The sequence below is a fragment of the Tenrec ecaudatus genome, chromosome 7 (assembly GCF_050624435.1).
Source record: "Tenrec ecaudatus isolate mTenEca1 chromosome 7, mTenEca1.hap1, whole genome shotgun sequence".
Lineage (NCBI taxonomy): Eukaryota > Metazoa > Chordata > Mammalia > Afrosoricida > Tenrecidae > Tenrec > Tenrec ecaudatus.
This window is the reverse complement of record NC_134536.1, coordinates 8137068-8163491: the sequence shown is the minus strand read 5'-3', so window position 1 is coordinate 8163491 and position 26424 is coordinate 8137068. Positions and strand designations below refer to the sequence as shown.

Below are 26424 nucleotides of genomic sequence, written 5' to 3'. Positions count from 1 at the left end.
ACAGTCTCAGGGAGGTCAGCTCCTGACACCTGGAGCCAAAAGCCAAGGGAGCACATGACTCGGAGGCTGATACCAGAGAGAGACTTGGCTGCTGACTGAGGAGACCAATGGCTGTCTCGTTGCTGTTTTCTGATCCTGACTGGTGGTAACCTATTAACTTCCCTAATAAGGCCCCTTAACGTGGAACGCCACAGAGAAGCCGGAGGCAGAGTGCATCCCTCTCTCAGGTGTGAACCTGTGTCAGAACCTGGACAACTACTGTGAGCTACTCATGGACCACGCACATCGTCAGCTGTACAAAATAGTGCATCCCAAGGAACCCAAGGGACCCAAGGAAAATGAATTTAAAAAGAAAAAGCTTCCTTCCCAAACGATGACAGCTTGGCGCCTGGAAAGAAGATTCTGATTCCTCCATTACCATCAAAACGGTCCCCGGCTCCCCTGGTTCACCGAGACAACCTGTGGGTCTGGTGCCATCAATTCAAGCTCGATGCATATCAGCAACTGTGTGAATGTGCCTACCCAAGTCAAACTTGGGATTTTCCTGCCACAGCAAAGGAAGCCAAGATCCAGACAGGGCCAAAAAAAAAAATTAAATGTGGGCAAGGGGAGAACATCTCTAGACGGTTCTCAGAAAATGAATATATGTTCTGAGGGGACTGGCCCTCCTGAAGCGGCTGCAGCCCCTGAAGGGGCTCCTGCCTTAGAATCTGTTCTCCAGCAAGACGCCAATGCAGTTGCTGGCCTGTGGGTCAAGAAGTGCTGGGAGAGCTGTCAGGTGGAGGTGGAAGAATCACAAGAGACTTAGGCTGTCAGGTGGTGCATGGTACATGGAAGAAGTCTCCCTGCAAACAAAAGTGGTTGGGTGCGGTTGCAGTTTTGTGCTGGACAAGCCAGGGTCCCTGAAAAACCAGAGACAGTGAGTGCTCTCTTCAGGATACCTCCCTGCAGTTTTCCCCCTTGGCATATAAAAAACAATCTGTATGTCCCCAATGTGTCCAGAGAAACAAGGGGTTGAAGGAACGTCTCACAGTGAATGAAGGGGGGAGTGCAGAGTGGAGACCCAAAGTCCATTTGTTGGCCACTGGAGATCCGCCTGCAGAGGGGTCTAGGGGAGGAGATGAGCCAGTCAAGGTGCACTGTAGCTCCGGTGAAAAATACAACTTTCCTCTAGTTCCTAAATGCTTCCTTCCCCCCTCCCCCACCCCCCGACTATCATGATCCGAATTCTACCTTGCAAGACTGGCTAGACCAGAGGGTGTACATTAGTGCAGATAGGGGCTGGAGGCACAGGGAATCCAGGGCGGATGATACCTCAGGACCAGTGGTGTGAGTGGCGATACTGGGAGAGTAGAGGGTGAGTGGGTTGGAAAGGGGGAACGGATTACAAGGATCTACATGTGACCTCCTCCCTGGGGGATGGACAACAGAAAAGTGGGTGAAGGGAGATGTTGGACAGGGAAAGATATGACAAAATAATAACTTATAAATTATCAAGGGCTCATGAGGGAGGGGGGAGCAGGGAGGGAGGGGGGGAAAAAAGAGGACCTGATGCAGAGGGCTTAAGTGGAGAGCAAATGCTTTGAGAGTGATTAGGGCAAAGAAGGCACAGATGTGCTTTATACAATTGATGTATGTATATGTGTGGAGTGTGATAAGAGTTGTATGAGCCCCTAAGAAAATGTAAAAAGAGAAAAGAAAAAAAAAAGAAAATGATGAGGGCAAAGAATGTACAGATGTGCTGTACACAACTGATGTATGTATGGATTATGATAAGAGTTGTATGATCCCCTAATAAAAGGTTAAAAATAAATAAATAAATAAATAGGAGAACGCCTCCACAGTGAGTAGAACACCTGGGGAGAGGACGCTTCTAAGATTGCAATGAATAATTGACATCATGTCCCCCCAGGCTTCGCGCCACACCCTCCATGCTCCTGCTTGCAGTGGGCACAGGCTGGTGGGTGCGGGCATCCCCCTTTGCAATCTGGACTGTGAAGTCAACCCTCTCGACCCGTTTTGCTTGCTGCCTCCTGAGTTGAGCTACGGAAGACACTGATGTTTAAAATTGTTACAACTTCACAAATGACCGTTCATCCCAGCTAAGAAAAGAACATTAAAAATTCAAAGTCCACCAATTCCAACCTTTTCTGGCCCTTCCAAAGTATAAATGGCTTAAGCCAAGCTTCCAGAGAAAGTTCTCCAGCTGACCGTTGTGTCTGAATAACTGAAGACAAGATCACTAAGTTTGCCTCTGTGCTGAATGTTCCTTGCCTGAACACTGGCTGGTTTGTTTGTTTGTTTTTTAATCCTTTTACTAGGGGCTCTTACAACTATTATCACAATCCATACATACATCAATTGTGTAAAACACATTTGTACATTCCATGCCCTCATCATTCTCAAAACATTTGCTCTCCACTTAAGCCCCTGACATCAGCTCCTCATTTTCCCCCTCCCTCCCCACTTCTCCCTCCCTCATGAACCCTTGGTAATTTATAAATTATTATTTTGTCATATCTTGCCCTGTCCAACGTCTCCCTTCACCCACTTTTCTGTTGTCTGTCCCTTAGGGAGGAGGTCACATGTAGATCCTTGTAATTGGTTCCCTCTTTCTAACCCACACTCCCTCCACTCTCCCAGTATCGCCACTCACACCACTGGTCCTGAAGGGATCATCTGCCCTGGATTCCCTGTGTTTACAGTTCCTAGCTGTACCAGTGTACATCCTCTGGTCTAGCCAGATTTGTAAGGTAGAATTGGGCTCATGATAGTGGAGGAGGAGGAAGTATTTAGGAACTAGAGGAAAGTTGTATTTTTCATCGTTGCTACATTGCACCCTGACTGACTTGTCTCCTCCACCAGACCCTTCTGTAAGGGGATGTCCAGTGGCCTACAAATGGGTTTTGAGTCTCCACTCCGCACTCCCCAACTCATTCACTATGGTAAGATTTTTTTGTTCTGATGATGCCTAATACCTGATCCCTTCGACACCTCATGATTGCACAGGCTGGTGTGCTTCTTCCATGTGGGCTTTGTTGCTTCTGAGCTAGATGGCCGCTTGTTTACCTTCAAGCCTTTAAGATCACAGACGCTATATCTTTTGATAGCCGGACACCATCAGTTTTCTTCACCACATTTGCTTATGCACCCATTTGTCTTCAGTGATCATATCAGGGAGGTGAGCACACAATTATATGAATTTTCATTCTTTGATGCCTGATAACCCATCCCTTCAGCACCTCATGATCACACAAGCTGATGTGCTTCTTCCATGTGGGTTTTTTTGCTTCTGAGCTAGGTGGCTGCTTGTTTACCTTCAAGCTTTAAGACCCCAGATGCTACATCTTTTGATAGCCAGGCACCATCACTGCTCCATTCCCTTGCTGTTCTGTTGCACGCCCTTAGTGTTTTGCCTCAGTGTGGTGGAATCAGATCAGGTGCAAACAGTGACTGATTTTAGGAGCTGTTCCTCTTTACCTGTAAGTTTAGTGAGTTCATGTTGTTGAATATTTAAGCCAGAGGAAAAGCATTCATCCTCCAAAACACATAGTAATCTTAATATAGAAACTTTTTCCAGAATATCTGTATTTGACTCTGGTGTCAGGACATTCCCCAGTGTTAACACTTGTAGTCCTTTCGTGGCTTTCTGCTCTTGAGAAAGTTTAAAGGTAGCTTCCCCACCATGAGCACAATGGACTGACGGCAAAGTTGCCCTTGTGTACGTCATCACTTGTATGTTGGGGATCAAATGTGTGTTTTATTAGCTGGAATTCTTAATTTGTAAGGGTTACAACAAAAAATAAATGTCTTTCTCTCTTTAAAAAAAAAAGACAAAGCTTCACCCTCCTTGCCTCTCAGGAGCACTTGGGTTGGCTTCTTTCAAACAGACTGGTTTGCTCTTTGGAAGCCCATGGAACTATCAGTATAACTTGCCAGCATCCAGAATTCAAGCACATTGACACTTCTTTCGTCTTCTTTATTCAGCGCCCAACTTTCACATGCAAATAAGGTGACTGAAAATACCACAGCTTTGGTCGGGTGCACCTGAATCCTAAAAGTAACAGCCTTGCTTCTCAGCACATTAAAGACAGCCTGTGCAGCAAGTGTATCCGGTGCAGTGTGTGCCTTGATCTCCTGGCTGCTGCTCCATGTGCATTGATTGCAGGACAAATTCCTTGACAATTTTTGATGATTTCAGTCTTGTCTCCATTTATCATGATTCTACTATTCATCCAGTGGTGAGGATTTGGGTTTTTGTTTTGTTTTACATTGAGTTGTAATTCAAGGTTGCAACCCTTGCCCGTCATCAGCAAGGGTTTAAATATCCTCCTCACTTTCATCAAGCAAGATTGGGTTAAAAGGTTGCTAAGGCGCATTCCTCCAAATCTGAAGCCACCTGCTCAAGATTAAAGAAATGAAGAAAAAAATTCAAGAGTCAAGTTGTACTATTGCATGAGTCTAAAGACAGAATGGGAAGAATACACAGTAACTGGACCAAAATGATTTGACCGACATGGCACCATTTCAGGAAATGGGATGCAGTCGAGAAACAGTGAGACTGCAGTAAGAGGCTCAAGCTGCACTGAGGTATGGCCAACAATAAGCCTCTATGAGCTGAGATGCCAAGTGAGCTGTTTCTACACATGGACACAATGCTGGAAGGTCCACGCATCTATGCGAACTAAACTGGAAGAGCGTTACCTGGCCAAGTGACTCGAAAAGATCAATATTTTTACCCACTCCATTGGAAGACGATCCAACAGCTTGTAGAAATTATTGAATGGTGAGTTAGGCACTGGGTTACTAGCACTACGTTTGGTGATTCAAACGCACCAGCATTCCATGGAAGAAAAGCAGAATTGCTTGTTCTCATAAAGATTTATAGCCTCTGGAGCCTTATAGAGTCACTGTGATTCAAAACAGACTTGATGGCAGTGGTTTGGGTTTGAGTTTTGATCATTAATATCACATGCAAATGAAATCTGCTAGAAACAGTTCAAAAACAATTGCAGCAGTACATGATAGAAAAGTGAAATTCAAGCTGGATGTGGAATGAGAAATATAATTGCAAATACCCGACAGATCTTGGCTGAAAGCAGGGATGACCAGAAAGATCTTTACCTGGCTTTTATTAACTATGTAAAGGAATTCAACTTTGTATGGGACATCATAATTTATGGAAAGCATTGTGAAGAATAGGAATGCCAAAGAATGGGATTCCCAGAATTCCCAATTGTGCTCATGGAGAACCTGCACATAGACACTTGGGGAAAGGAAGGATGATGGAACTCGAAGGACACATGGAAATGGTCCCAAAGACTAAGGGGCTGTGGGAACCCTGAGCCCCCACAACTCTGAGACTCGGTGATGCCTGAACACTACTACCAACTGCTCAGAAAAGAATTACTTTGAAAGGTCCTGGGTAGAATTGGAGAAAAATATGGACCAGAGCTCGAAATCTTAAGAGATCAGGCAGGTCGCCCAGAGAGAAGCGGGTGGGAGCCCGAGGCATAGCCCTTAGTGACCTTCTGGGTCTGGAACTGAACTCTCCCTCAGGTTAGAGCAACACGGGGGCAGCATCTACCCCAGGAATGGGCAGGAATGAAGGAATGGAAACCGCACCCACAGCGGGAGAGCGGGGTCCCGGATGACTCGCGGAAGAATGAAAATGGGTGAGTGGCAACGAAATGTGTACGAATTATTGAATGTGAGAGTCACGTGGCTCAGCAAACCTTCGCCTATATCTCAATAAAAACGTTTGTTTTTTATAAAATAAGAAAATCAAAAAAGGTGTGTGCCCGGATTCTACCCTTTCACCATACTCATTCAATCGGTGTGCTGAGCAAGTACCCCAAGAAGCTGAATTCTGAGGCAGACAGCATCAGATGGGAGGAAGATGCGTTAACAACCTGCAGATGACACAATGTGCGTGCTAAAGAAAGAAGACAACTTGAAGCACTTACTGGTGATGATCGAAGACCACAGCCTTCGGTAGCAACTCCACCTGAACTTAAAGCAGAAGCCCTGACAGCTGAGCCAGCAAGCAGCCTAGTGACTGATGGAGGGAAGGTGGAAGTTGTCAGGATTGCTTTCTACTTGGATCCGCAAGCCATGCTAAGGAAGCTCCTGACTTCCTGCCAGTGATCTCCTTCGTCTGGATCATTCAGAGGTCTTTGTCTTGTCCTTTTCCAGTTTCTAATGAATGAAAGTTCCCTTTAAAAATCCCAAGGGCAGCATTTAGCCCAGAGCCAAGTTTAGAGGGTGAGGAAAGAAGGGGAGAGAGGAAACACGGGAGGAAGTGGACTGTGATGTCGCCTTGAGGGGACTGCGATTGGGGAGGGAAACAAAGCGTGTATGGATTGTTGAATCTGAAACTGTTCATCTGCTCTGTAAGGCTGCACCTAATTCACAATAAAAAGTTTTTTAAAAAGGACAAGGGAGACAGCTTGAAGTGGCCCACATTCACCAACTCCAGAATGATGTGGCGTATTAAGCTAATAACACTGAGTACAAGAAAGAAGAAAAGGTTCTCAAATTGACCGTGGGGATGATGGCCTAAGTCTTCTTGATGGAACTATGGAATCATATGATATGGGAATGATGTGCCAATCAACCTGTTTAAGTGAGTAATGACAGCCCAAGGAATCTAGTAGTTCACGAGTCCACACCAATCTAAATAGGTGAATGAGCAATTTCTGAATTTCATAGGGCACTTGATAGGTACATGGTTTCACAGCCACCCCTCCCGACATGCTTTCTAATTACTAAGGAGAAACTAATAAGTGTACAGGGAGAAGGCTGGCAGCACCCTTGGAATCCAGTGGCAAACGTGAACTTCACCAGCAATGAGACATTGAAATCCTATGATCCCCAAGATGAGGCCATGTGAAGAACAGGTATCACCTCTTCGATGTTCTTGCCAAAGATGCATAACTTGAATCTCATGCAAGAAAACAGACCGTCCCAAGTGGAGGAGCATGTAGAAAACAGGGAGACGGGTAACTTGAGTCCTTGTGTCAACTCTGAGTCATGGAGCCCTCATTACAAGAGACAGAAATCCGGTCCAGTCCAAGGTCATCCTCATGGTCCCGGCATTGGTCCATTCATTGTTCTGGCTCTGGGCCAGTCCATGTCCCTGCAGCGCCTCTCCCTCACACCCCTCTGATGACTGCTCCCTCCTGGTGGCCTGTCCAAACCAATCAAGTCAGACAATGGCCTGTGGTAATCCACATGTTCCATGGCTGACATTCAGATGTAGGCCTAGAAAATAAAATTATGGAATCTTTAAAAACAAACACTGGCCTTTAGTCTCAAAAAACGTGAAGGTCATAAAAGCCAAGGAAAGACTGGGAAGGTTTCCAGTGGGATTAAGAAGACACGATAGCAGACTCCAGCAGATGCCTCTAAGTCGGACTGTTCTGCTGTACAGGACGCATGTGGGGGCGGGGGCGGTTCTGAGGGGCACAGGCTAGTCAAGGGCCAATGTCAACTTCCTAAAAATACAAAATTTTAAAATAAGATGTCACCTTCCTGGTTTTGCTGACTGCATCGTGGCTGTGGGGAGCACAGCCTGGTGTGTCGGGAATACGTATTAAAGTATTAAGCATTCTCTGGGGATGGGAGACAGCACTGATCACTTTCTCTCAAGTGATTCGGGAAAACATTCAGTTATTGCACACTACTGGCTTTGTTTGTGTAAACTTGAAAAAGATAATTCAAACCTGAAAAGGGGTGAGGGGTGAGGGGGTAAAAGATGATCTATCCTCCAAAAATATCTTTGAAAGGTTGGGGGAATGTGCATCTTGGGCGGTTCCTCTTTAATTCGGTCCCAGCTCCCTCAACCAATTCTTTTTTCCCCTCTTTTTCCTTTTTACTTACTTCCTGTTTCCAGCATGGAAGAAAGGAAAGCGTGGTAATACTGCCACCTGCTGGTCGTGGAGCTAACATCTTTAAATCATGCAGTGGGGGTGGGGGAGAGAACAGTCCTGGGCTCCTACAGCGCAGGGAGAGAAAGGGGCTTTGGTGGAGATTGGCCTAGATTGGCTGATCCCAGAGAGAGCAAAGCTGGCGTGCTGAGGCAAGCCTGGGGATTGGATTGGGAGATGAGAATCACCCACCTCTTTCCAGCACGTCAAGTGTTACAAGAAAGGGGCCCTTTACTGTTCTGCAACTAGAATAAAATTGAATGATTGATTTCACCTATTTTCTACCTGGGTGCTGAGGCCATAGCAAGCAGTCTGTGCTCAGGTGCGCCTGCTCCAAGCCCCGGACTTGTTCAACGGCCTCCTATGCATGTAGAAGTAGGAATGTGAAAAATCAGACGCATCTGAATTACGGTGCCGGCAAAGAATATTCAAAGTACCACAGACGGCAGAAAGAACGTGCACATGTGGCTGGAAAGTACAGCCAGAATGCTTAGAAGCAAGGACACAACACTTTGTTTCACGCCCTGTGGACTTGTTCAGGGGAGAGGACAGTCCCCTGAGAAGGGACATCACGCTTGGTAAAGAGGAGCAGCAAGAGAGGAAGTGGGCCGTAGCCGGACAGGGGGCTGTTCCTCTCCATGCCGAGGGGCCCCCTACTGGGGGTTGGAAGCCAAAGCAGGCTAAAGGGCATGCGTCAATTCAGGACCCTGAGCCAGTACACCTGGGTGGGCCAGGTGGGCTTAATTTAGCCAACGGGGTCAACCAGTACCGTCGACCAAGCCCTAAAAAGCCAGAACCTGGAGACCAGCGCCCTTTTTTCCAGTTGCTTTTCTCTCTCCCCGTCTCTCTTTCTCTCCCTCTCCCTCTCCCTCTCCCAAGCCGCCGGCCCGCCCGTGGGTGTGCAGTGCCCTGAGGGTGCCTATGTTCAGTTTACAGTACCGCCTGAAACTTCTTGTCCTTAATAGACTCACTTAGATCACAAACCAGGCTTAGGTGTGAATTCTCTCTCCTGCGAAGCCAAGAATCGAGGTTATTTCCAACCCGAGAAATCTAACAAAAGTTCCTTGAGAGAAGGATTGACTCCCGAGAAATCTACCAGAAGTCTCTTGACAGAGAGATTGACCCCAGAGAAATCTAACAGAAGTCTCTTGATGAGAGAGATGGACACGGTGGCTGCACCAATGGGCTCAAATACAAGTGGGAGGATGGCGGGGTGGGCAGTGCTTCCTTCCTTCCATTGCGCATAGGGTCACTATGCCTCCGAGTTGACTGATGGCGCTGACAACAGCATGCCTTTTGTAGACGACATATTCATGTCATACTATCAGTGTCCACTTAGCCACTAAAGGAGCGCGGGTGGTTTTGAAGGCAATCCGCAAGTTCAGCAGTTCAAAACCACCAGCTGCTCCACAGGAGAAAGAGTGGCCTTGCTACTCCCATAAACTTAATCTCAGAATCTCACAGGGGCGGGTCTATCTACCCTGCCCTATCGGGTCGCTGAGTCAGCATCAACGCGATGGCAGTGAGTTTTGTCTGGATTTTTACCCACTATGACCTTAGTCAATACTCAGATAAATACACAGAACAGAGCTGGCACCTTAGCCCCTCAGCCAAATCCTTTTTACACAAAAAGCAGGGCTCAAAACAGACGTTAACCAGTGTTAACACAGACCCAGGCCACCCACTCGTTGCTCTAGTGTAGTCTACACCTGTGGTCCTCAACCTTCCTAATGCCGCGACCCTTTAATACAGTTCACGTTATGGTGACCCCCACCCAAAACCATAAAATTATTTCCGTTGCTACTTCATCACTGTCTTTGCTGTTAGGAATCGGGCGACTTTCAGGAAAGGGTCGTTCGACCCCTCCACCCCCAAAGGGGTCACGACCCACAGGTTGAGAACCACTGGTCTGCAGAGGCAAGCAGTAGGTCGGGGAACCAAACCTAGCACCTTGTCACAATAGCAAGAGCTCTGGCAGCACGGTGGGTGCACAGTGGCTAAGACTGAGGCTTGAAGCATCCATCACGTTTGTTTGAAAGGTTTTATTATGACTTAGGTGAATGTTTATAGAGATCATAGTTTTACATATAAACTTGTTTTACATGTAGAATTGCGGTCTATATAAATTGTAATTCTACAATTTATATATTTTTGTTTCTGTTTCATTACTTTTATTGGGGACTCTTACATCTCCTTCAGAGCCTCAGCTACTTTTTGATGGAACCAGGAAAACTTCTACAGCATTCCCCTTTCAGCATTAGAACAAACACATCCAATGGCATCTTCAGATGTATGAAGACGGCCCAGAATATAAGGTACCCAAGACACTTAGAAGCGAGAGCCTGACCTAGCCCTTCAGGAAGTTTGGGGGCTGCCGACAGCAGAGCTGTCACGGTGTTACACGCCCAGTGAGGTACTGGGTGCAATGGCACACATCGCTAGTCTGCGGCAGGACCTCACTAGATTCTCGTTCATCCCCTTTATACAAGATGCAGTTGTTTTATACATGTTCTGGAAGCATTCTCAGGGCAGGCGCACTCTTCCAAGTGCTCATGGAATTAATAGGAGAGGCATGACTTTACCCAGCACAAGTCATGCCAACCTCAGTAATTCAAGGAGAGCTCTTTTAATTAAGCTCTTTCTGGGTCTGTGTGAATAAAATGCCAGCAGCCCAGAACCATTAAAAAAAACTGTTTAAAGTGTGGTTAACGTTCTAAGATGTATAATACTAATTTGCTGTTGGGCATCAACCTTACGTACAACAGAGCAAAACCCCGCCCAGTCCTGCACCGTCCTCACTACATCCCATTTGAACTCACTGTTGCAGCCAACGTGCCCATGGCTGATCTTTCTTGCTGGGGCTGACCAGCTACTTTGCCAAGCAGGACTTCATTCTCCAGGTCCAGTCTCTGCTGCTAACGTGGCCACAGGAGGTGAGAGGCCTCGCCACACTCACTTCTAAGGAGCACCGTGGTTCTTTCTACTTCTCCCACCGGTCATTTATTCTTCCAGCGGTCCCTAGTACAGTCAGTATTCCTCTCGTTTCAACTTAGTCTATCAAATGCCACACTTTGATAGTTGAGATGTCTGTCAGACATGCTTGGAAGGAGTTCCTATTCCTTCTGAACTTTAAGAGTAACATCACATCACTATTATTCCTTTCCCCCAGGCAAACGTTAAAATGATCGTTACAAGATTATGATCTGACATACACACGCATAAATAACACAGACCACTTTTGAGGACTGATAGATTCTTTTATTAGCAGTCAATACACTTCACACTTCAGTAGGAAAATAAATGTTCCTTCCCTGAACAAGTAACTGGAAATGACTCAGAACCTTAGTTAAGGGGGGTGTGCCTTTGGTGTGAAGCACACCTTAGAAACCAGAACATTAGTTTGCTGGGATATCTTTAAGGTACGATGGGGAAAAGTTATCTATCAATATTCACTAATTCCTCATAGTCACCAAGTTCCCTGAAATTAAATCGGAAAATAAAGCTACTTATGTCGAGTGTTTGATGACTCACAATATACCTCTATCTACATTTTATGGCTCCTTAGTTTTTAAAAGGTGCACAATAGAAATCCAAACCTCATCTTTAAGATCATGAGTGTGCAATGAAGTGGGTACTTTTTCACCATGAGCGCGTCATGACTGCACAGTAGTTCCGGCCACATGGCTCTCTCACAGGGGGATGTGCTGGGAGCCCTCTTCCTCCCAGCACGCCTCACAGTAAGGCTCTCTGGCCCATAGGAAGTGGGTGTGCTGCGCTGGTCACAAAAATCCCCCGGCAGCATTCTTTGTTCTTCTGGAAGAAATTGCCATTTCATACTTTTTCTTTTATGAACACCAGGTATAGACAGAATCTTTCCAATCTCATTTTTCCACTGGACAATTAGTAAGTGATCGTAGCTTGTTGGGATCATCTGGGTATGACTGGTGGGAAGGGACAATGCCCTGCTGAAGCCACACCCCTTCCCTTTCTTTCCACTGTTCTCACCATCAAGTCAAAGCAGGCATAGAGTGCACTTGAGAAATTTCAATATTGAATATTATTGTAAGCTTAAGCTTCGTCGGACCCAGAGAGCTTTATGGAAGTCAGAAGACTCAGCATGTTAGTTCCATGCAAGCCAGTCTAGCAGATTACTACTTGTATTCAAAGGCCCATTTTCTAAAGGGCCCGAGTTGTCTAGATGGTCTGTTTAATACAGACAAGCAGTAATTGCATGACTCTCATTTAAGCTCCATGAAAGTCATGTAGCTGTGGTATATCGAGGACGGCAATCATAGCCTCCCGTTTGTTCAAAACAGACACGCACACGCGCGCGCACGCACACACACACACATACACACAGCTGACAATGCTGGACACCTAAATACTTTTCTAACTGAATTCTAATGAAAAAGTATCTTAAACTTAAAATATATTTTTTAAACTTCAATATTGAAACTTCCACGTTGCTCCTTTCTCCATGGGAGGAAGAAATAGTAAATTACTTTGGGGCAAGGGGGACTGAAAACAGAAATAAAACGGAGAAGTCATCCTGTTATTACATAGCTTGAAGAAAACATTCCAATAGCATTCTTTGGTAACAAATGGAAACAAATGATACAGCCAGTAATAGGTACCGATTAAAATAAATTCATGTCTAATGGGGGGCGGGGAGCTAAACATCAATGAACACCATTTAAAACAATAAAAGAACCGCAAACACCGGGTTTTAAAAGCGGGATCCTCTCACTGTTTGGATGCAACTAAATGTAGGCCGTTTCTCTACAAGTGTTGAATAAAAATGAATAGGGCTTTTTTGGTAAAAGAAGAGGAAGGATCACCGCCTTAAAAACCCTCCAAATTGTTTGGCCAACACACCTGAACACTGGCCTGAGTGATCAAAGGAGAAGTGAGATGGAACCGGACTTCATTCTTCTGTGATAGGCAGGCTGACTTCATACACAAGTCATGTTTGCGTGGACGATGGTGGGCAGCATGGAGGAGTGCAAGACAGGGACCAGACCCAAAAGAAACCTTACTACACCCCCACAGGCTGCAGCTCTGTCTGCAGAGCCCGTGACCCATGGGTACGTTTCTCCTTTCCCGGAAAAGAGCACAACATCAAGTTCCTGTCGTGATCTTACGGTTTTTAAGCAACCACAAGGAACAGAAACACGACAGCAAGTCCTCAAAAAGACTCCTTCCCGAGGGCACTGAGGTGGGGGGGGGGCCGGGGGGGGGCGCGAATGCCAGGCCAGAACATCTGTGCTTACACCGCTCACAGATTTTATCAACAGGCCTGAATTTGTCCACCTGGGGCACGTTTATACACTATGTCGACGCCGAGGACAGAGCTTTATATTTGAAAACCTCAAAAGCACAACCCACTTCTTAGACTACGGCAGTTCTCAATCTGCCATCAGCTATCTTGTTTCTTATTTCTTCTTTAAGTGCCGGCACGTGGCCATCCATCAGAAAGACCACGGGGTGAGAGCCACCGGAAGTCACAGCAGACAGATGACTGTTTACAGAAAAGGCAACTATTCACAGAAAACTGAGTGATTCCCCTTGGGTGGGCCTGACTGCTCGGGTGTAGCTTCAGCAGAACAAGATCCCCCCCTGGTCCACTCTATCCAGGGAGAGGGGACAGGACGCCTTTCATGCTGACACTTGTCCTGCCCGGGCCACTGTAGCTCTCTGAAGTGTGTGCAATCGAAAGATGACATCAAACAAAGCATCCCATGCTTTCACAATTTCCCAAAACAAAATTTCAAAAAAAAAATAAAATGTTCATAGCATTAAATTCTACTTATCAAATACTTGGCTATGCAACATTTACGAAATGCTACAATAAAGCAGCAGCTTTAACGTAAGTGCAGTTCTCTATAGTACAAAATTGCCACATAGAGCTTAATCGGCTCAGTATCAGAGAAAGGTCTTATTTTTTGCAAGCCATGTATCTTTCAGTTACATTCTCCCAGTTGATTACATTCCAAATTGCTTTTAGATAATCAGGTCTGACGTTTTTATACTGCAGGTAGTACGCATGCTCCCACACATCAATTCCCAGCAGTGGAATAAGACCTACAGGGAAAGAAGGGGGAAAGAAAGCAAACACTGAATTTCAACCTAAAAGGCTGCATCTTGATTTAAATTCTATTTATCCTAGAATCCTAAATGCAATGTCAGCAGTTTAAAACCACCAGGTGCTCTGCAGAAGTAACAGCTTTGAACCAAAAGCTACTCAATGGCATTGAGTTTGAGGCTTTTTAATCCTACTGACAACTCTACTCTGCAAGGCATCCACCATTAAGTCCACATGGAAGGAGCACACCAGCCTGTGATCCAAAGATCATAAATATTAAAATCCAGTCTGAAGGAGGAAACGGTACCAGAGTTTAAATTGCGAACACCTAGTTTGCAGGTTACGGGCGACAGTGAAGGCCCAAAATTCAGTTGCAGTGTCCACACGTGGATGAAGTCTCGGGTGCGTCACTCTAGCCACAGGCTAGACAGAGAACACTCTACAGTCCACTGTGGCCCTTAGGCTGGAAGGTAGTATCTTATCATCTGATCTCCCTTTTGACTCATTTAAAACTCAGGAATACAAAGAAACAAGATGAACTCTACCCTGAACGTACACACTCTAGATGGCGAACTCAGATCTGTGGATGCAACACTCGCCTTAAACAAACTCTTGACTGCTCTCTGCCAGGAAAACAGCGCTTAGCCAGGGTCAGACCAGCTGTGGGCACGGCGCTACTTAAAGTGGCAGATGATACCATTCTTCTCCCCAGGAATAAAGTGCCAACATTGTCATTTTTATTCTAGTGGGCTTTCTTAAGGGGAGCGGTGGGAGTGGGGCTGAAGTTTACGCTTACATCACAGCCTCCCCAGCCAGGTCTACCCTTTATACCAGAGTTGGAGAATGTCAGGCCCACAGGCTATACAAGGCCCAGTCATCCACACCGGCTAACGTGCCTCGCCAGAGAGAAGCCGTTACAGCCAACACGAGGGGTGAGTTCATTAACTGTGTGACCAACTCTCGCAGGCTCATTGTAAATTGACGATTCTGTATGGCCCAACCGGGATATCTCTCGCTCCAAATGGCCCTTGGCACAAGAGGTTCTCCACCCCTGCTTACAGCAACAAGGGCTCACACATTTTGGCAGCTTTTATAAATGCTTGTGGTGGATTGACCCCTGAAGGTGTAGTCTGTCACCAGCAACTCTGTGGAAGAAAGGGTTGATTCCAGTCTGTCCACGGGGTCTCAAGGTTAGAACTGACTCAATAGCAATGAGTCTTGTGACTTTGAGGGCAGTTCGTTTTCCCAAAGGAGTTGTTTAGATTCTGGCAAAGGCTGAGTGAGCACACTCAGGGCAGGACGGCAGGCGAGCAGTCTCCTCGTGGACACTGGCGCAGGGAGAGCGGGCGACTCCTGCTCTCACTTGCAGGGTCACTGCAGAGTCTTCACACCAAGGATCAACGCTCCAGCTCATTGCTAGCTGGCTTATGATTCTTTCCCATGCTCTTCAGTGACCTTTTAAAAAGGGCTCCTAATTCCATTTGGCTCAACATTTAAAACAAAAAAAAGGATTTGGTGGGTCCAGCCAGGAGCTCCTGAGAAAACTATAAGTATACCAGAGACCCCTCACAAGGCAGGAATCTAGGAACTCCGCATTTCCCAGGTTTCTGGCCCCTGTGTTATTACAGAACCACGTCTGACAGGCAGTGTTCAGCCGGGGGATGGGAGCACAAGCTCTGGGGCCTGACTATATTGGATTTCTGTTCCTGGTTCTTGCCATTTACCTAAGTTGTTTTTATTTCTGTGTACTTAATGTGGTTAGCTGACACCAATCCTTGGGAGGACGAAGCAGGGTTTGTGTGTAAAACACATGTGTTAAGGTGTGTATAAAATTACACACCCTTTTGAGAAAGATGAGAGCAACGAATGTACAAATGTGCTTTAAACAATTGATGTATGTATGGATTGTGGTAAGAGTTGTATAACCCCCCCCAAAAAAAATGTTTTTTTTTTAATTACACACGCCTCGTTTACAAACGTCAGACCGCCATCTGTGAAGACTTGCTCGGACTATGACACGGCCAAGGCGGGGTCTCAACACTGCTCATTTGCCTTGTCTCTGGTGGAAGTCCTTGTCGGAAACGCTCTGTCCCCTAAAGATGTCTGACAATTCCCATCTCTCACCTGTTGTTCCTTGCAGGGGGTCCTGGTTAGCACAAGCAGCAATCTGTAAGCGTCCCCACTCTTTATTGAAACCAAGCCAACCCCAGCCGGAACCCTGAACACCAACAGATACGGCCGTCAGCTTCTCCTTAAACTTGTCGAAGGACCCAAAGTCGTGCTTGATCGCCTCCAGCAACTGCCCTGTTAAAGAAAACACGGGTCCAAAAGCCCTGTGAGCAGACTGTGCGTTATAAGAAAGCACTGCTACACACACTGAAGCACTGCAAGTAAACGTCAGAGAGGACACCGCCTCACCCAGGGAGCCAGCCAGTGTTTCTCTCTCCCCACACCAGTGCCCCCAGGCTGCGCGGCGCTAACTAATACGCTTCCTGCTGAAGTGCGGCAGGGATGCTCCACTCACGACGCTGTTCACCAGGGAGCAACAGCCACTCCCAGTCCACTTTCCCTGCCAACAGAAATTCTACTTTGACTTCTGCCCGATCTGCTCCACGCTGCCACTCGGAAGTAAAGGCCATAGATTCCATGTGATTCTTCTCCAAAACAGGCTCGATCTTTCTAGCTTAGGGACTATACTGTCTTAGAAAAAGGAACTCTTACTGAACCAGAGGTAGAGCTCAAGAAAGATCTTCACTGCCATCAAGTCCATTCAAACCCACAGCGATCCCATAGGCCAGGGCAGAACTGCCCCTGGGGTTTGAGATGGTCACTTCTAAGGAGCACGGTGGTTCTTCTTCCACCAGATGTGTTCGCACACTCCCTCCCTGCGCTATTTGTTCACCAAGACCTCGGTCTGAAATTGCCTCTCTCAGATGCCTCCAGCAGACTGCGTCTGCAGCCCTGGTCAAAAGGAAAACACACAGAAGCCAAAGGTACTTAAAAGAAACAGGGAGGAGGGCCAGGTGTGTGACCTGTGCTTTCCCGGGGGAGGGGGAGTGCTCCCTGAGCCGGACCTGCACACACTGTGGGGAAAGCTGACAGGGTAGGAACCAAGTCCAAGCACCTCTGGGCTCCTCCTACCTGCAGTTTTGTTTTTGTGTTTTTTAACTTTTCACTGTAAACTGGGTGACAGTTTCTGGAACAGATCAGTTTTCCAATCCACACTCGTTGTTTGTGACCCCACAGTACAGCATCACTTGTTCCACTGTCACCCTTCTGAGCGGCATCCATGCGGCTTCTGATCTAAATAAAGTGCGTGATTCCAAGGCATGCATCCTGCCCTAGTGTAATCGTCCTCCTTACAGACTATTACAGCGGTTCTAAACCTTCCTGAGGCCGCGACCCTCTAATACAGTTCCTCGTGTTGTGATGAACCCCAACCATAACATTATTTTCGTTGCTACTTCATCACTGTAATTTTGCTACTGTCGTGAATCATAATGTAAATATGATATGCAGGATGTATTAGGCGACCCCTGTGATAGGGTCGTCCGACCTCCAAAGTGGTCGAGATCCACAGGTTGAGAACCGCTGGTCTATTTATCTAGCTGATAGTTTGTGTGTGTGTGGGTGGGTGGGGCGGTTGTCATGCCCAGGCCTGTTCTAATGGAACCCTTTTCAGAGCACTTGGCCATGGTAGCCAGGAGCTAGGATGGCTCTAGCTCCTCGGGTCTCAGGCTCGTGGAGCACACAGTCCAAAAGGTCCATCAGTCCACACATCTTTGATCTTCTCCACTCTCATTTCCTCAGGAGAGACAGAGACCAGTAGCTGAACCTTGGCCGACTGCTCACAACCTTTTAAGTCCCCAGCCACTCACCTGCACTTCTTTTAAAAACACATCTAGAAAACCCAATTTCCTAAGACAACTGACTTTATAATCATAAACAGTAAAAATTAGCAAGAGGAGCTATCTTCAGAACTTTGTATAATTCTCAAAATAGTTCTGTACCACAAAGAGGAAGAACATTAAAGTATATAATGGTTAAGTATCTTATTCCAGGTCCTTGTTTTTAAAGTGCATCTTGGTTAAAAAAAATTTTTTTTTCAGTATTGGTCTTTCCCACTATAAATGAGACACACATAAACCATATTTGAATACTGTGCTTGACACCTTTTATGTGTGTGTATATGTGTTTAAAGTCTGGTGATATAGCTACTGGGATACTTTACCAATTTCTACTTCTGCCCCTTCCAAAATTACAACTTTATTATGCTCCTCGTGATGAAAAACAGGCTATTAGTAATAGAGCACAGAGAAGTAAGCTAACAAGAAAAGCCAACAGTCATTTCTAGTGTGCACAAAGTGCAGGTAAGAGTGCACCGAATACACCAACCTTTGGGTTCTCCACCACCGTTGGGGCTCAGGTTGGTCCAGAAAATGGTATGGTTGATATGACCTCCACCATTGAACTTCAGTGCAGGCTGGAGAGCTACCTGAGTTGTAACATCACCTGCAATGTTCAAATGCAAGCACATTTTTTAAATCTTTACTTTTCAAACATTCTACACAGTCGTTTTTTGTTTTTTGGGGGGGTTTTCTCTTTGTAAAATGTCAGGCAACTTGATCCTAGAAATACCACAATTTGAGGCCGCTATTTAAAAAAAAAGCCCTCCTACAAGTATTTGTCCCAAGAGGTTTCTGGTTCAATGACGACAACGCTGACCAGGCAATGAGAAGCCCAGGAAACGGTGGTAGAAAACTCACCCCAGACCCCCAAGTAGCTCAGGATTTTCTCAGCCAGATGTTTCAGAACATGAAGTAATTAAGAGAATAAAGGGAGAACATAATGGAATATTCAATGTCCAGCTCAATAGAAGCTGCTACAGAATTTCCTCAGCTCTCATTTTCAAGTCTTTCACTGAGAAATATTGTTACATTAACAAGACATTCAACATATTCAAACTCAAAATTGAACTTCTGCCATCCTCCTCTGCCTTCCCCACTCCCTGTAAATGCCATCCCTTTCCTCACTCCCCATCAGTAACACCAGCTCTACTGTAAAAATATGTCCAGGACCCAATCACACCTGCCTGCCGGAGCTGCCACCCCTCTGGTCCAGACCAGAGCACCTGCACCTACATTGGTGTGGTCTTCTGCTCCACAGTGCGCCCCATCAGCTCTTCTCAACCCAACAGCCAGAAGGAACCGGAGACACCAGGCCAGTCATGGTGCTCCTCAACCTGAATCCCTCATCTCACCTACTCCACCTCTGACTGCATCGCTGCCTCCTTCTGCCCTCCCTCACCCACCCCCCTGCACTTACATGGAAAACTAAGTGTGCCCCAGCTTAGGGCTCACACTTTGGCTGTCTTTGCCCAGAACTCTTCCCCCAAGCGAACCTATGGCTGATCCCCTAATTTTCCCCTGAAGTCTCTGCTGAAGTCACCCAACCCGAGGCTTTCCCTGTCTGAGGCATATGGCTCCTGACTTTACACTGGGAGATTGATATGCCCTACTAACTACTCCACCCTGCTTCCTCTCTCCCCTTGGGGCCCCGTCTCCCCTGGGAGAAAACAGCCCCAGAGAGGACACGCGCTTTGGGTCGCTGCTGCATCCTCAGTGCCTCAAACACTGCCTCGTCAGCAGCCAAGAGATTATGTGCTGGTTAGATGATTGAATAAACTGCAGTGTTTTTTTTTAATATAGTTTCTATGAGGAAAAAAAATACCAATTCTCTGATAATTATAGTTGATTTTTGTTTGTTTGTTTAATGTTTAAAGTATCTGAATGCAAAAAGGGCTTCAAAACATTTATGGGAAAATTCTGTTATCTTTCCATTCCTTTTTTCCATGGACTTCTTCAACTTGCTCCCCTCCCTCCCAAAACAATCCCCAAATGCTGGGAGAACAAAATGGAAACCAAAGAGACTTCTGGTCTGAACAGACAAGATGACGTGCAGGCCACGGGAACCACGAGCTCAAGAAAGACACCACACGGCAGTCACCCAGTGGCCGGAGAGGTCTATCCCTCCGGCGCGCATTTCAACAGAGGGAAGGTGCTGGCCAGCAGTTCCGTAAGGAAAAGAGAACAAGGTGTACTAATAATCTCTTAGAAATTTGTTTTGATCTGATTTTGTGTGGTTTTCTATCAGCTTTCTTTTTCCTGCCCCCCCCCAATTTTCTCAACTCAGCGTCTCCCCATTCATTTTCCTAGGAGTCGTCCTAAAAGTCAATGTAGATTTTCCGTTTTAATAAACCGGCAGTCACTAAATGTTCCTTAGAAAGAAATGCTTACTGATAATTGAACTGTCACATATTAAATAAAAAGTTTACAAAATCACTTTTAAAGTTTTAAAAGAAATTCTGAGGTCTTGTTTATAATTAAGATTACTTTTTTCTCAAGTGGTCAAATCTAAAAATTTTATTTCACAGTAATTTTCAGTATACTTTTATAGAAAATCCTGTAGCTACCAATAAACTTCCAGGCCGTATAATTCGATACTAACGAAGCCTGCCTGCAGCTGCTTTCACTAACAAGAAAAGCTTTGATTTCAAAGTAAAATCATCTGTTTTGAAAACAAAAGAGGCTCCTGGCTGGTGTCGCCATCCAGGAAATACTTACACAACTGGGATACTCCCCCAGCTCAGTCCCCACCACCCCGCCTTTACCACTTCCTTCTTGCATCTGCTATTTCCGAAATCAGAGAACTTTTCCCGTACTCAAGGTTCCTGATTGTCTCAAGAAAATCTCCCAAAATGTGGTAACTTCCTCTACAGGTTGAAATACTACATTTTCCCACTAGGTGACACTACTCAGAGGACATTGTCTAAAAACCACTCCAATTTCATAGCCTAGGATTCCATAAAAACCTTTTGGAGGATATGCCTAACTGTGCCTTAATAAGGCCGACACACACTTTGGAAACAAGACTGTGATCATTATTTTCCTTCTGTAAGCCACTGAAAATCAATGAAGAACGGTTTTATATTTTTCAAACGTAGTATTTCCATACACACTAACTACACAATCTCAAAAACATCCACGCATTACTGGCTTCTTCAATTGAGCACTGTAAAACAATAGTAAACAACTCCATACTATATGCTAATTGGACTGCATAGATCGATGAATAGACACCCCACACAAGGGAATTTTTCTTGGGAATGGTGACTCCTGGGAGCAATTCCCAGTGGAGCATCAAGTCGAAAGGGCCTGCACTCTTTCTCAGCTAGGTAGCAGCTCATTGGTGGGGAGCCTCATCAAGCACACTCCTGCCTTCTCCTCTCCCACAGAAGGCAAGCAAGGCTCCTCGGAGTTTCACAGGATGGGGTGGCACAGGCTCCATGGAGTGCCCGTGCATGGGCTCTGGACCCTCCAAATCCCGAGCTGGATCCCCATCCCTCCGTCCCCAAAAGGAGAACAAGTGATCACAGCTCCACTCACATGGCAGGCAGGTAGGCAGGCAGGCGGTCAATGCTGTCAGCGCTCCATAGCAGACAGCCCTGTGTCACGGTGCCGCCACCCACTGTCCAGGCAGTGTAGTTTGGGAAGAGGAAATGCATTCACACAGCAGTCCCATTCCCATGTCCAGCAGATGGATGCAAGGAACTGGACTTGAGAGGCCAATAGTATTAGGCTGACACCCAAGGGCACTGTGCGCCCCACCCTCCACCCCCGTCCTATCCTGTATCTGGAAAGAACAATGGAGACCCCAGAGACCAGACATTCCCCAGAAGCACACTATATCACTCGGGCAGGCTGTAATTGCTAATCTGCAAGCAAGCAAGCAAGTGCACAACCCCCTGCTCTACAGGGATTCCACTCCCAGTGGTTCTTGCCTGTAATCTGTAGAGACAGATCCCCAGGCCTTTCCTTCGTGGTGCTGCTGAGGGGCTCAAACAGCCAACCCCCGGAGGCTAGTCATCAAGCACAAACCACTACACACCGGGGACAAGATGCAGAAAGGAGTCCCAGAGGGCTGCTATCCCAAGGGCATAGAACTGGCCAACACTGGGCTTTGGTTTCAATCTCTTGCTTCAAGAGTGACCACGAATGGTGGCCCGTCACTACCACTTACTCACTCTTGTAATGTCCCCCGGCTTCATGAGGACATGCATTAATCTTGTAGGTGTGACTCTGCCATTGTGCCTAAGTATCATTGAAAGTTTTTGCCCTGTCATCAACCCCCATTGTTTGAAATATCAGTACAAGTCAACAATCTGAGTACTGCAATCCAGTTTTTAAAAAAGGAGTTCCATGTAAGTTTACCTTAAAGCTCTAAAGTCGCCCATGCTAGGCTGGTGGCACTGTGGTTGAGGCATTGGGCTGTTAACTGCCAGGTTGCAGTTCAAAGCCACCCCCCAGAGAAAAATGAGACTGTCTACTCTTGTACAGACTTAGTCTTAGAAACCCTCCAGCAGTGGTTCTCAACGTTCCTAATGCCACGACCCTTTCATAGTCCTTCATGCTGTGGTGACCCCCCCGCCAACCATAAAATCATTTTCACTGCTACTTCATCGCTGTCATTTTGCTACTGTTATGAATCAGGCTACCCCTGTGAAAGGGTCATTCGACTCCCAAAGGGGTCGAGACCCACAGGTTGAGAACCACTGCTCTCTAAGGTCATTATGAGTTGGAATCAGCTGGACAGTAGTGGGTTTTTGAAGGAAACCACCTGTGCAACAAAAATAAGGCTTTTAAACTTAATTCAGCTGTTCTTTGTTATTGTTGTTAGGTGCCATCAAGTTGTTCCAACTCACAGGGAGCCTGTACACAAGAGAAGGAAACCCGGGCCTGTGCCCCCCTGACAATGGTTCTTAGGTTTGTGCCCACCAAACCAGCCACTGTGCCCATGCATCTCGCTGAAGGTCTTCCTTGAGAATAATAATAGTAAAATTCATAAACTTTAACATGCACATGGGATACTGAGTTTCCTGAGGCAATACAAGACGCTCTTACAAACTCATCAAAACACTGCATCTGCAATGAGCTATTTTCAAGGAGGAAATAGTTTGGAAAGCTCAGGATAAAATGGGATGAAAGAGAATAGAACTTTCCCACTTAGTTTTCCAAGACTCCTGTATTCTTTATTTTTTTTAAGGTGAACGGTTCCTGCGTGAAGCCCAAAGCAGTAACCATGTGGCGTGGACTCTGCTGGGCACACGTTCAGGCAGACCCCAGGCGGCCTTTTCCCTAAGACTTTCACTTAGGTGGCCTACGGCGAGGTCACCTCACCCAACCCGTGTTCCTTCGCCTGTGAGCAAAGGTCGCACCTACCCTTTGCCAGAGCCTCGTTATACTTCTCCTCGGTGACGTTCAGGTTGTTCACGTACGCGGCGTGGTGTTTGCTGTGGTGCAGCTGCATGATCTGGGCGTTAATGTGCGGCTCCAGGGCGCCGTAATCGTACGGCAGGTCGGGCAGGCTGTGCTTCTGCCGGGAGCCCAACGCCCCCACGGCCGGGGCCAGCCTCCAGCTCGAGCTGGAAAAAAGACACAACGGAGACTGCCCCTCGCGCTCCACGTGCCCCTGACGCCCGCACTTTCTCTCGCGGCCCCGACTTTTTTGGGAAGCAATACACCTGTGTGCCATTAACTCACAGTCCTGGCCGAGCCCGAGTGACCCGCCTGGCGCTGTGCGCTAACACCGATGCCAGGCCGCCACAAGCAGCTGGAAGGTGCACGTTCACCTCCCCCCACCCCCACCCCCACCCCCCGCCCGCAGCTCTCCTCCCCAGACCCCAACGTCCGCGAAGCCCGGTGCTCGCCCCTCCCTGGCGGCCTGCGGGGACCCCGGCAGGGCCAGTGGGGGGGGGGGGGCGCGGCGGACCAGGAGTGCCAGGAGGGCCCGCAGCTCCTGGGCCATCGCTGCCGCCACCCCCATCCCGCTCGCCGTCCTGCCCTTAGTGTCCTTGGCGCCCCGACCCGCATGCCCTCCGCAGCCCCGCGGCCCTCCGCACCGACCCCGCCGCCGCCTCACCTGCTCGCCGCCCGGCACAACATGGTGCTGCGATGCCGCCCGGGGCGCTCTCACGACGCGCAGGCGTCCCCGCGAAGCGCCAGGAATAAACGCGGCGTCCCAGTCTCGGGACAAGGGCACCGCCACCGCCCCTTCCGGTAGACCCGCCCCTTCCGGTAGACCCGGCCCTTCTCCCGGAAGTCCCCGCCCCTTCTCCTGGAGGGCCCGCCCTTCTTCTGTAGAGCCCCGCCCCTCCTCCCGGAAGGCTCTCGCCCCTCGTGCCCTTCTCTGGAAGGCACCGCAGGCGCTGACTTCCCGCAGCCGCCCTGTCAACACCCGAGAGGGCTGGCGACGTCCCAGCGCCCGCTAGGAACGGCGTGTTTGCTGCACTTCGAGAGTATATATCTCCAAAAGGAAGCCCCGCGACCCCCGCCGTCATATTTGCAAGTTGGTGCCGCTCTGCGCCCGCCCACCTTGACCCTCTGCTGCCCTGAGTCATGAATTTGTAGACATGCCCATCCCCCCCTCCGCCCTGTGGTGCTTGGGCAGCCTCTCAGAAAGGAAAGGACCCCTCTCAGCTGTCCTACAGGACAGGCTCTTATGAAGACCCGACCTAGCTGCTGGACACTAACTAGTGGACGCTAGTTCCCCTTCAGCCAGTTCTGGGCTCTTTCCACACCACTCCCCAGGGACGTTGCTTTGCCAAAGTAACTGACCTAACTGACCTTGGGACTTTCTCCAGGCCAGAACCAAGTCCAACTTTATCCTCAGTAACTAACCGCCTGGCTAATTGCTGTTGGGTAAGCATTAGATGTCTAACTACAAGGTGAATGGTTCAAACCCACCAGCCACCCCAGGGTATGAGAATGAGGCTGTGCTGGAAAAGATTTGCAGTCGCATAAATTCTATATAGGGTGGAGATGAGTTGGAATCAACTTGATGGCAGTGGAAATTATTATTATACCAGGCTCACTGCCTTCAAGCCAATTCTGATTCACAGTCACCCTATGGACAGAGTAGAATTGCCCCTGTGGGTTTCTCTCTTTATGGGAGCAGAAAGCCTTATCTTTCTCTGTAGGAAACTGAGAACCCGGATGAAAGTGTTACTGGCCTAATCTCTACGCTTGTAACCACAGGGCTTGGAAGAACGGTTCCAGTGAGAGGAGACTGTCACAGTCCCGAGATAGGGATAAACCCTAATATACATTCTCCAGATAGAGTTCTCTCTACAACTGCCCTCGTTTAAGATGCTCATGTACAGCTGCCTTTTGCAGACACCTGGTGTTTTGAGTCAGCTTATCCTTTATCTCTTAGTTGCCTGGTACTTACAGTATTCTCCCTTTACCTGTGAATTAAGAGGAAGCAGGTTCTTCAGATATGCCCTCTATAATAAGATAAGTACCGCCTATATACAGCCTGGGGTTTTACACACACTGTTAAGAGGATGCATATCTCTAAAAACATCGCTGTTGTTTGCAGTTCTTAGAATGATTGTCACCATTTCGCACTATTGTTTACAAGACTGCCAGATACTTCCTTTGAGATGTTCTCCCCAAATAAATCAGGACCTCAGATTCACACTTTGCCCAATCTATTATATAAGTGACTGATGGAGGTTTGCATGTCTCCTTGCTGTAAATGTTAGGTAGCAAGAAACAGTGACGGGAGTTGTCCCTCTCCAGGCCTGAAGGCTCCCTACGGGAAGTTGGAGGAGAATCAGGCGAGCCTGAGCCAGCCATAAAAACTACTGGGCTTGCGCCAAATTTAGCCCCACCTCCACCCCCCTGCCAGGTGGGTAGTACACCTGGGCAGCCCAAAGTAGGCCCAGGTTCTTAGCCCTTCCACTCATGTCCTGCGCCCCGTGCGGCCGTGCCATGACCTCCCTGGTCTCGGGCTACCACGTGTGGGTGTATAGTAAGAATTGAGGTATTTCCCACTCGAGATATCTAACATTGGCATGATGAGCCCCTGTACCTTATCTTTTCCATCTTATTTATTTTTCCTTACCCACACAAATCGCTCCTAAGGACCTGTTCCACTGTGGGGCTGAATCCCACATTTCTCCTGGGAAGCTGCTACTACCTTGGGGTTTCGAGTTACTGACCTTGGAGTTAGCAGCCCAACGCATAAATCCTGCACCACCAGGGGTCTTTTAGTATAACATAGTTCATTGTCTTTCCCAAGTCATAAGCCCTGGTGGTGGAGTGGTTACATAGTGAGCTGCTAACCCTAACCACCAGCCACTCCACAAGAGAAAGAATTCGATTTCTACTCCCGTAAAAAGTTACAGTCTAAGAAACTCACAGGAGCAGTTAGACCCTGTCTTATTGGGTCACTGTGAGAGCATCAACTCCATGGCAGTGAGTTTGGTTGGTTAAAGTCTTAATTCTTAGTTTGGGGTTTTTTTTGTTTGCTTGTTTTTATGTGAGGCACAATCAACTTGATGGCAGTGGGCTT

The 26424-nt window shown here is 47.4% G+C and overlaps 1 protein-coding gene across 1 annotated transcript; it reads right to left on the bottom strand.

Annotated features, from left to right (window-relative positions):
- Positions 1-11164: 11164 nt before the first annotated feature.
- Positions 11165-24147, bottom strand: SOD2 (superoxide dismutase 2). The gene is made up of 5 exons (XM_075554306.1): positions 23989-24147; positions 23289-23491; positions 18406-18522; positions 16135-16314; positions 11165-14009 (listed from the first exon to the last, which is right to left on the bottom strand). Exons 1-5 carry the CDS (start codon positions 24009-24011, stop codon positions 13864-13866), a joined length of 669 nt encoding a protein of 222 aa, XP_075410421.1. The 5' UTR covers positions 24012-24147; the 3' UTR covers positions 11165-13863.
- Between the last annotated feature and the right edge of the window lie 2277 nt (positions 24148-26424).

What these genes read in the sequence shown, in the direction of transcription:
- SOD2 (XM_075554306.1), bottom strand. Translation starts at nt 24,011, where the DNA reads ATGTTGTGCCGGGCGGCGAGCAG. An exon ending in TAACGAGGCTCTGGCAAAGG is followed by an intron (nt 18,523 to 23,288) that starts GTAGGTGCGACC and finishes TGAACATTGCAG; the next exon opens with GTGATGTTACAACTCAGGTA. An exon ending in CGGTGGTGGAGAACCCAAAG is followed by an intron (nt 16,315 to 18,405) that starts GTTGGTGTATTC and finishes TTTCTTTAACAG; the next exon opens with GGCAGTTGCTGGAGGCGATC.